Source organism: Ambystoma mexicanum, chromosome 5p (genome assembly GCF_040938575.1).
Source record: "Ambystoma mexicanum isolate Mex_15411 chromosome 5p, UKY_AmexF1_1, whole genome shotgun sequence".
Classification (NCBI taxonomy): Eukaryota; Metazoa; Chordata; class Amphibia; order Caudata; family Ambystomatidae; genus Ambystoma; species Ambystoma mexicanum.
Window position 1 is genome coordinate 860,441,428 of NC_090930.1, and position 11,608 is coordinate 860,453,035.

General features: G+C 41.0%; 1 protein-coding gene across 3 annotated transcripts in view; it reads left to right on the plus strand.

Annotated features, from left to right (window-relative positions):
- CDK13 (cyclin dependent kinase 13) overlaps positions 1-3,073 on the plus strand; it is a 1,667,419-nt gene extending 1,664,346 nt beyond the window's left edge. For 2 of the 3 annotated variants that reach the window (XM_069613294.1, XM_069613293.1), the window contains one exon: positions 1,725-2,755. In XM_069613294.1, coding sequence (XP_069469395.1) covers positions 1,725-2,560 — 836 coding nt within the window. In that variant the 3' untranslated portion in view covers positions 2,561-2,755. Of the gene's footprint in view, positions 1-1,724 lie in introns of all 3 variants that reach the window. The other variant, XM_069613292.1, reaches the window with a different exon arrangement.
- The last annotated feature ends 8,535 nt before the right edge of the window (positions 3,074-11,608 follow it).

Below are 11,608 nucleotides of genomic sequence, written 5' to 3' on the forward strand. Positions count from 1 at the left end.
ACATTTCTAGGTAATGGCAGGCTTTCCTTCAACAGTTTACTTTTTAAATGGGCAATTTTTTTTCTTCAGTCAGCCAAGCCCATTTTTACATGTGTTGAAAACTGCTAGGATTTCTTCCTTTAAATTCGGTTTGGCAGCTCCCTCAGATGCCCACACTGTCTTTGCAGCTATAGTCCTTTCCTTGAATGCAGAAGTTTTATCTGAAGCATATATACATTGACACTGACCTGGCTCAGAGAGTTAGTCACTTTGAACTGCTGAGCCTAGATACTTTTGGAAAGAAATAAACGCATGTTCCCGTGAAAGTAAAAGGAAAGTGCCTGGTTGATTTTTATTTTTAAGAGTTGGTTTCACAGGGCTTGTCAATTCAGAATCATGCGGGGTTTTTTCTGAGGCACAGTGAAACACACACGTCTTGGTAGAGCATATTAATCACAGTGGCTTTAAGGAACAGATGGAATTGGTGTCACAGCAGCATTTTTTTTAAAGGTGAAAAGGGGTTTCTTTTCAATGGAGATTTTGGCTTTTGCACCAAAGCAATGCTGCTTTTTCCACTTTCTTCCTTTTATTTATGTGGGAACCCACTGGCACTCTCCTTTAATGTGCCCCCTGGTTCCATCCTGCCCGATGTGAGCTTGGCAGGACGGTGCAGCCATTTTTGTTGTTGCAAAACGCAGTTTTGAGCCATGGCGCTCACAGGAGCCAGCGCAACCTTTTTGTGGTTGTTTCTGCACAATTGCCGCTTAATGTGGGTCAATGCCATTGAGGGGGTCAATATATCCCAAAGGCTCAACTTAATCCATTTTTCTAGCTTCTTCAAGGATTGAATCTCTGCAATGGCTTTTGATCTTTCACCTCAGCACTTTTGGGTGGCACCCAAAACAATCAAAACAATTGCTAAATTACAGATTCTTCTTACAGTTTAATCCCAGGTAATATTTTGTATATCCTCTCCAAATACTGTGCTACGGTTTCTGATAGCCACTCCTGGACCCCTAGTATGCCATGGTGGCATCCTCTAGCCTTGCCCCTGCTGCTTTTAATTCGATGGGAAGTATCTGTACTTTTTAATGGACTTCCCCAGCCCCCACGGATTTCTCATCTTTGATCTCGGTCTCCCCAGCGCAACTACTCTTCAGAAACATCTCTGCCACCAGTGGCACGATATCGTACAGCCAAAAACAGATTTGAATGAGGTTAACTTTGGATGGATTTAAAAACATTACCATGGGGTCCCACCTATAAGATGTTTTAGAAGAGGGTGAGCCAAATTGGGGGGTTGGGGGGGGGGGGGCAAAAGTTCCAAAATGGCTGAAGTTTAATCTGCTTTTTAAAATCTGTCTCATTAAGAGCAATGTAATCAGGCAGTTGCCCTCTGCTTTCTGTTTGTTTGGTTAAAATATATGAATTTGTATTAAACCAAGTATTACCCTTCAAGTAATAAAAAATATTTTAAGAAATATGCAGCACTATTCTCAAACCAATTTGAGAAAATAATGTTCAGCATTACGTGAATTGACGCATCAAATATCACCTATTGAATTGAAATAGTATGTCGCCACCAATTATTTTCACCTGCACTAGTCGTGTGTTAATTGGCATTGCTGTCCTAAAAATAAGATAAATGTAAAAAGCACTACAGATAACTAAACTTTTTTTTCTTAAATCCTGTATTAAAGTAGTAATATTTTTTTTTAAATTTTTTTTTTTTTTTTTTTTTTTAGATGAACCTGATTCGATTACTCAGTCTAATGCACATGTTGTGGACTTACCACTGGAACAAGAACACCCTGTTATATTGCCTCCAGATCAACGCCCCCCTGAGCCTCCTGAACCTCCACCATTCTCTGAAGAAGATTTAGATTATCGGACTGAAACCCAGCATGTACATACCATTAAGTCTTCTGTGACTGATCCACATGCAGCTGTGAAAGAGGCTCTCCTCCAACTACTTGCGCAACATCAGGCTCAGGAGGAAGACCCAAGCAGTACAGATTGTCAGACAGGGGGGCCATTGATCATGGCACCAGACTACAGTGATCATTTCAAATCCACTTACTCTTCCACCCCATATGGCAGTGATGGGGTAGGGCCTGGATGCTCTACTGCTTTAGAAAGAAATGTAGTTGGAAATACAGCAAGCCTGCCTCTGGATAACTACAGCACCGTTTCATCTCATTCTAGTGGTGCACCTCAACCACCACCTCCATTTACAGAGCCATTTCCCAGCTCAGTGACTGGTTACGGAGACAATTACCTCAACACTGGTTCCATGCTGTTCAGTGGAGACAAGGACCATAGGTTTGAATATACGCAAGGTCCTATTTTAGTGCTGGGAAACAGTGGTGACCCTTCCATGGGGTTAGACAGCACGCATTGTTTGCCAACAAAAACGCAGAACTATAATTATAGCACTAATTTACCTGACCTGCCACTTGGACCTGGCCACATAATTGGACACACGTGGTCTCCTTCTGCTCATGTACAGGGATATTCGCAAGGATACAGGGGACATATTAATACAACATTACGTGGACGAGGAAGAGGATTACCGTACTGAGATTGTTCAGGCACATAGTTTATATTTGGAAAGACTTGTTTTCCTCACAATCACCATGGCTGCAATTAAAAGCAGTGGTTCAAGAGACTTAAATAATGTTAATTCAACAGCTTTATTTTTATGCCAGAAAGGGTCTTGCAAAAAGCAAGATCAAAAGTATGAAAACAAAATCAATCAATTGTACATCTTCACAAATTCTACTTGTTTTTTGTATTTTGGCTAATCTAAGTGAATGGTAACTTTAGGGATTTCAGCTTTATATGATATTTGCAGACCTGTTGAAGAATGCACTTGTGTGCTTTTTTGTAAATTTGGACCAACTTTTATGTAAAAAGAAAATACATTTTACAACCAGTCAATAAGCAAGACACCAATTTCCTTTTGGGTATTTTTCTTTTTACAAAACTACCTTTTAGTCAAAGGTCACTATCGGTCTTTGCACTGCTTTCAGTGTTATTGTTGAAGATGTACTTTGCTCACTTCAGATGAAATAAAACATCCTTTCAGATAAAACCATTTATCCCGATGCAAATTTTATAAATGTGTGGTCAATGCCATGCTCTGTATTTACACAATTAATTGGATGTTTCATAGAAATATATTATTCAATTAAAATCATGGTTTTGTACATACATGTGCCTTAACCTTTCAGCTTAAGGTCAATAACAAAATCGACTTCTTTGTTTGCATGCCTCCACCCTCACCCCTTGCAATAAGTTTGTGTTAACGCATTTTACTTTTGTGGCAACACAAGAGGAGTGGCGCTAAGATAGATACCCTTACCGTTGTAGCCTTGAAATTCTTGCAAGCTGGGAAGGAGGCTAAGATTCCAAGTGCAGTTTAAAAAAAAATGATTAACCATAAATAAACAGAGAATCGTGTATTTTTAAAAATCTTCTTTTCAAACTGCAAGGGTGTTATCGGCCTCTGCTCCATCTTTGTTTACCTACATTTGATTGATTTTAAAGGTGGTGGAGAGGGTCTGGTTTCCAGTATTACAAAGGGAATGATCAGAAGGGGGCAATTGCAGGGTTGTAGAGGAGGGTGGTCGTACTTCAGGCTGCTTTCTGAACTCGGAAAGGAGTATACTAGAAACATCAAATTGGCCATCATGATGTGGAGTGTTGTCCTTGTACCACCAGAATTTAATATAGATAGTCTTTTCTAGGGAAGAAGGCTATCCTGTATCACTTCCCAGACATCTTTCATCACCATAAAGACACCTATTTAATTTTACATTAAAAAGCAGACTAATTGATTGTATAGAGGGAAATACTGAATGCTGTTTGTTACCCCAATGAAAAATCTTAGCTTTTGCATTTTTTATTTCTGCCTAAAAAGACTGGACAGCTGAATTATGAATGACAGTTTAAGACTTTCCATTGCAATACTTAGTCGCACATTGCCCACTTGAGGGCAGTGACCAATATCTTGAACTAACAATTGAATTACATTTTTTCAGTATGATGGATGTATTTGCCTTCATATAAAGGTACAGCAGTTCTCTTGCACCCTTAATCTTCAGTGGAATCGCACAGATTTAATTTGTTCCCCTTGCTAAATCATTGCAAAATAGATGATTTTAAAAAAAGTATCAATGTTGTATGTAAATACTCTTTACCCCTCTTCCTGTTTATCATCACCCCCTCATCACCCTGCTTGTCTGTAGGCATCCTAAGTCTGAGTTTAGTATGCTTTTCATGACTTTTTCAAACGTATCCAACCTGTTCCTGATGGGGTAATATTACTGTCCCATAAAATGTCAGCATATATTTTTATGCAAAGATGAATGTTATTATTTGAAGACCACGTGGAATAAGTAGATCTGCTGTAATTCTTAATGCCTGCATTAAGATGGGTGGCCAGGAAGCACATTCGTTAGGAAATATTCCAAAACTATGTTTATTTTCCTGTTCAGATAAGGGAATTGTTGAAATTCCTTAGTCTTATTGCCAGTAGCTGTATATTTCATTTGGGTTTTAAAGTTGTCATATGCAGGCAGATTTACTTACACTGCTTTCTCGCCCCACTGAAGATATGCAGTGACGAATTTTTATACATTTCTATAAAGAAAATTCTAGGTCACAGACGGTAAAGTATACAACTTTTACAGATAGTGACACAACACTTTAAAAAAAAAAGTCCCATCTCCTCTAAGGCCATTAAACCCCCCACTGATCAATAATAACAGTATTCTGCCCTGAAGACGTGAACACAGGTGGAAGTTTGTAGGACTTAATATTCAAGTTGGTCTCCATCCTACAAAAAGAGGACGTAAACAAAATAAGAGTGCCTGGTACACATCTTTGGAGCGGATTGCTCTTTGGGTTAAACCACACGTTTTAGTATAACACTTCCAGTAACCAATAGGTGTAATCACCTGAAAAGACTATTAAGATGCACATAAAAACACTAAGGTATTTCCATGCTTATCTTTAGTTCCCATTAAATGCTTAACATTGCTACTTGGAATATCTGTATATTCTGTATTAACTGCTTAATAACAAGATATATCATCCGTCTCGTCAATGGTACCTGAAAAAAATGAATCCCATGCTTTTTTTGTCATCTTAGAGTTGTCCTACTTTTTCGTAGCTGCATGAATGTGTGATTGCAGTCTTTGAACACAATGGTACATGGAAAAAGGAATCTCAAACTGTCATGCTATCTTGTGAACTTAACTACTGTTTTTGTTTGCAGCTAATGTGATAGACTGCTGAACATTTGAATTACCTATATGGCAAAAATGTAATTAAGTGCAAGGATTTCGAAATTGTAAGTTAGTCTCCAGACACTTTATATAGAGCAGAATGTAACCAGCATCCTTAGACAGACAGGTTCATTATCTGAAAATGTCTCGTCAAAGCACCAGTTTCAATTGGGTTTAGCCTTTTGTTTTGGTATGACATGTAGCTCCCACCAACACAATTGTAAGTGTACACCGTGGTAAGCAAAGGTATTCATGCAGCATGCAGAGGATGAGGCCTTCGTACAGAAATCCATTTTCCAACCTTCACTGCTCTACATTTTCTATGTTTTTATTCTTTGCCACCCACCACAGTCAGGAAACGAACACTGGCCAATCAGAGTTTGATGTTTCAACAAAAATGGCTAGATCACTGAGCTTTATAAACTTATTTGTTAGTCAACAAATTATTACACACATACCGCTAGTCTGCTTCATGTTGGTGGAGAAATTGCTTTAAATGACCTGATTGCACAGCTTGCTCAAATACAGGAGTGGGCATTTCTGAAAAGTTGGCTATTATCCCAAAGGGAAACAAAACCCAAGATGTTTTACAGTCCTGTGGAGTATCGTGCAAGTAGGCCAGACAGATCATGTTTTCTTTAACCATATATTATGGATGCTTCATGTGCTTTCTGGGACTTTAAAGAATGCTGTTTTCATACATCCGTTGCTGAATCTTGTGAAAATCATAAGATTTTTTTTAGAGTAGCATTGGCAGCATGCTTTGCTCCAAAGAGTGTTTACAAAATAAATTGTTTTAGCACACTTGGAAGGTGGAGGGGTTGGAGGGACCCATATGACTTATCTGCTCGATTAATCTGGGGGACCAGTAAGCAACTTAATCACTAATGTCGAGCTCCTTCAGATTTTGTTCTCTCATAAGCACGATGTCCGAGGATCTGTTAAGGAAACTACCATATTCGAAAGTTGTCACACATACAACATTTACATTCTCTAGGGAAACTGAGGCCATCAAAGGAAGATCAGTCTTTCAGAACAAGAAATGGTTTCACGCTTGGATAGTGAGTGCTTTGCTCACTCAGATGGAGGCATACCTGACTTTGATTTTGTGGTACTTCAATGCAACAGTAGGGGTTCTCACGATAAAACCTCTAGTGGTGAATTTTCTATGGAAAACTTGATTAAAGTATGTTTGGGTGCCCCAGGTGCATCATCTTTACAAGTGCATATTTTACGTGTGAGAGGCAGAGTACACACGAAATGTAATTGCCAGAGTCCAGGTGAGTATAGAAATTACTGCAAAAGTTTCATCATTCTTTTACAAGTAATGACGACTGCTTGGAGGATTTTTAAAACCCCGATATATGCAGTTTGTGGAATGAAAAATGTGCTTGCTGATTCGTACATTAGGGGGGGGGGAACAAGTCCAATTAATATAGGGAAACTGCTTCATAGGAAACCTAATGAAAAAACACGTGTCCTCTGCTGCCCACATGGGTTGTTGGAATAAGCACTTGTAACAAGGTGCTCTGTTCTCCTTTAACTACGAGTGCATCTACTCCAGCACACTGGTGAAACGATAGTTGCCTAGCAATTGAGATGCCATAGTTGATGTATTATATTTTGTTTTAAAATGGTCGTAGAGTGCATTTTAGTGTTCTAGATAGATTTATTTTCAAAAAGATAAATAAAATGTACTAGAGATGATCATTGTTCAACTAATTTGAGGGATATTGCATCCAACTGCTACACTTAACCAGTAGCATTTATTTTCCCTTTATTTTACAGACTCCCAGCAGTTTAATGTTGGCCTGGTTTTGCAGAGGTTTCAAGTTACAAGAGCACTTTGCTGTTGGAAGCTGATTGCAGGCCAATGTTGGATTTCATTTTCTAAAGGGCAATGGTTTAAAAAACAGATATTTCCTGGTTTGTAGAAATAGAAAAATGCATCTACACAAAGAGCCACATAACCAACACTTGGAAGTATTTGAGAAATTAGCGTGCTGATAAATCTGTGGCAGCCCTACAGATAACCGGAGTTCATATCAATGTGCTAAATTGAACTTCAACACTGTGATTGATGCTAATGGCAGGCTAGTTTCTCCAATAGTCTCCTTCGAGAATTAATCTGTTAAAGTGTGTCTTTAAGATTGATTTCAATGAAGCATACTTAATTGGAACACTCGTGTTTCCCATGGGCACAATATAGATGCAGCAGACTAAATTCGTAATTGGCTCCCAGGAGGTGGGTTCCAGTCAGTCAGGTATTTGGGAATACAGAAGTTTGTTGTATGCATTTAGAGGCATTTAAGGTGCTGTGCACAACACTGTATTTGTGTTAAAATCGCTCTTCAATACCCACAGTGGTCTTCCTCTGTATCTTTGTTGGAAATAGAAAAGGGGCACCTTTTATGAATGCCATGTTTGTTTTTCCCTCTGATGCAGGAAGTTTGTTTAAAACGCACATTGTCCCTGTTCTGCTTCTCACGTACGTGTGCCTGGGAGCTCGCAATAAGGGACATGCACAGCCGTGTATGTTTTGGAGACTCCCTGCCCTTGCCTGGGCGGTGTCTCCCTTTATTGAGGTCGAGGCATGGTCAGGCGATGACCACGTTACAACACCCGCTGCATTGGAAAAACCTAGCACTATGGTGTATGTCTTGGTAATCACTTCCAGGCTATACGGTAATATTACATGTTCTAGGAACCTCCTTGCTCTCAGAACAGTGCGTTTTCTTTCTAGACTGCAACCCCCTCTCCGGGCCTGTAACAGCTGGTATTGTCCAGCCCAGTGGCTAATAAGGCTCAAATGACATCTACATTCCATTAGTGACCTCCTCTTACCCAGTCAGAATGTCGTCAATATCTGGTATAGACTGAAATGTGGTAGCAGTAGCAGCCAGTCAAATAGCTTTTCCCATCATCTTCACGTCCCCTTCTTTTGGATATATTAAGTTTAAACAAAGCTCTCAATACTGCTCCCCTTGATAGTCACATTTCACGTCAACTTTCACATGTCTCATTTTATAAACGAACACAACCCTTTTAAATGTGCTTGCCCTCTTTTATAAGTCTAATATCATTATAGATTTGGTGGAGGGGTCGTTATGGCTGGAGTTAATTTTTTTTTTCCTTAGGTATGTCCCTCCGCTTTGCCTTAGGCAATAACTTGGAGGAATGGGTAGGGCGTTGAGCAATTAACTTTTTATGAGGACTTCTCTTGCGGTCCCATAGGATTTCATTGAGTCTGCTGCTTAAACATTCCAATGGTCTAATTGTCCATGTCTTCCACCTCTGTCCGTTTTCTTTGCTGAACTCCTTAACTACTGCAAGTCAGGGAGGCAGTTGCTAAGGAGTTTGTCAGTAGCTTTTGAAAGACTGGGATATGATATGAGAATCGTCTCCTTGCTATATCTGCTTCAGTTACTGTGGGAGGCGCGAGAGAAAGGGGCCTTCCTTGCCACCACCTCAGCTGAATGATTTTGCAGGGTCTGAGTGTGTCAGTGGAGATGCGTTCGCCTCTGCCTTAATTAAAAGGCAACTATAGTAGAACTGCACATGCAGCACAGGTGTCACTGTAATGCAGTTACATGTGAGCCCTGCTGGCAAAAGGGTGTTGACGGAAGTCAGACTGGTTAAAGCCCAAGTATTCAGAGATAATTTCATTGGCATTAATGGACAGATTCGTTATTATTGCTGCTCTTCGGCTGTGGCCAAAAACTGAGGAGGTAGCGAAGGGCTTTAATGCCAGTACAGCTTTCCGAGTCCGGCTATGATGGGTCTAATGTGAAATAGATATTCAGTGGGCCTACACACCAGTACACAATCTTGTTTAATTTGAAATTCAGATTATTTGTGTGCTATGCAAGCGACCACTTATTTATATGTGATCCATATCTAGTTGGGACATGTGGATGTCCCGAATTTTAGAGTTTTTATTAAAATACAAATCTGGATTCTGTAAAATGCAAGGGAATACTAATATATTAAGTAGAATATCTATGTAGGAACTGCCGTACTCCAGTGTAAAGTTTTTCTAGGTTTACTGTTGAAGGTCTGGAAATGGTCTTGAAATGTCTATCTCCCAACCCCTCGACGTGTTTTAACGAAATAGTTCAGGAAACAGTTGATGTATTTTAAGGTTTAATAATGGTTAAAGAATAAAATGTTGGAAGTATGGCAACCTAAAGTCTTTGATTTCAAGTCTTGTAGCCCTTACACTTGTAAATCTAGAACTCTGCTATAGTGTCGCTACTGGAACCCGTTTGTAACCTGTGTAAAAAGTTAATGCATTTTTTAAAAAATATAAATATTTATACATGAAAACATTTTGACTACCTTGTTTTTTTTCTCATGACTAAATCCTATACTTTGTTTAAAATGTTTTTGTTAACATTTCGTTTTATAGACATTGAATCTGACATCCTTCAGCCCCTCAAACTCCCTGGACAAATCGCTCGCAACATTGGATCAGACATCTGATCAACGCTCAAAATAGAAGGTGGGTGGGGATGTGGCGGCATCCAACAGGCCAGGAGTCATATTACATTTTCCACTGATGTCGAATCTGATTTGTTGAAGGCCAGCATTTGCAAAGTATCCCATGGTTAGACCGTAGCAGAGCCAACTGTAGCTCCACCACTCTGTGCTACATACTGTTAAGCCTTCAGGCTGGCAGATTCCAACTACACTGATAAATTAAGCTCTTGAGCAACTGCAACTTGATCCTCTGCCCTTATAACAGTTAACATCCAGTGGAGGAGAGGGGTAGAGAAGGGACCTTGGCGTTGACCTAAATCCTGAGTGGACTGGCAGGAGAGTTTGGAAAACCGGTCTTGCTTGGGCCAAGGCTCACATCGGTCTCCTGGGGTGGGCTTTTTTATCAGCACCTACCTAACAGATTCCGGGCTTGGAAAGCCCTTCTTTGCTCCCAATACTCTTACTCCTATGTCCAATTCCCTCTTCCTCCATACTTGTAGGTGCTCCCATTCATGGGAATGGGACTAGAGCCATTTTATTTGAGCAGATACAAATTATCCCTCTATTTGAGTGGTTTGCAAAGCCACGTGTGAGCGCGCCCAGCCAGCCCCTAATGGTACCGCTGGGCCCACCCAGCCTTTCCTCCGCAAGGGACAGATTGGTACCTCAGCATTGCTCGCCTCATGTGCAACCCTTATTTTTTCCAACTCAGATTTGTTTCTTTCCGCTCCTCGGCTGTGTGACGGTTCTCACTCAGTCTGTGTTGGTTAAAGCTGGTTTGTAATACGGAACCAGATGCCCCCCTCCGACCTTGCACTTCCTGTGCCTCGAATGTCTGGGTCAGGAGGAACTGATGTTGCAACATTTGGCTTGTGCGATCACCAGGAGAAGATCTTCTCCAGGTCACTTCCTGTGCACCTGAAGCAGTAATTGTGGGTAAGTGCTCTTCCTCTTTTTAGGGCACCTTTAGTCTGCATATTCTTTCTCTGAAGCTTCTCAATACAGAAGGCACTCTTAAGGCCTTCTGCCAGATCCAAGACAGGAAATCCCCTTTGTTTGGGGTAATGCTGGGGCTCTTCCTAAGGAGCCCTGTTTTGGGTCCCTGCTCATGCCATAGGATACCTGTTCAGCTGCTTAGACCAAACCTCAAATTCCCAATTAGGGCACCATCAGCACAATGGTCTGCACCCACTAGGTGATCATTATTGCTCACAGTCGACCGACCTCCCTTGTCCTTTCCCCTGATGAATTCCTACCATTGGTTGTCAGAGGTGAAAAGGCCATCAATGCAGCTATTCAGCTATTATACACTGTCTCCTGGATTGGGTCTTCATCGGAGGGCTTGGGTCCGACCCCCCCCCCCACCTTACTATACAGAGGACTGCTTTTTCAGAAAATTTCAAGCGCTGATGTAGTAACAGGTCATGAGGGGGTACTGCAAGGATCGGATTAAAGACATTATCCCACCACAGTCCTCTGCCTTCAGTACTCGCAACTATTTAGGGGAGTGCAGCACCTTTCATCTCTAGTCCATCAGGGCCCTTTTGATGCCTAGACAGGACCGCTTTACCTCCAGGCACAGTGGTTCCACTTACCCTGGGTAGTTGAACTCTCCAACTATGCCAGAGCATCCCCCAATGATGTGGGCACCCTTGATTCCAGGGGATGACCTAGATGAATCTGAGGAAGAGCGCACATATCCGGATTGCTGGAATTCTTGGACATCTCTGTGCCAGCGACATATCCCACTCAACCGGGTCCTCTCCTTAGTTTTGGCAGCAAGGAGCGCAGACAAGTCTGACGTCTCCATGCAGAAGGATGTCCTCCAGTGGCATTGATGCTGCAAAGAAATGCATCAT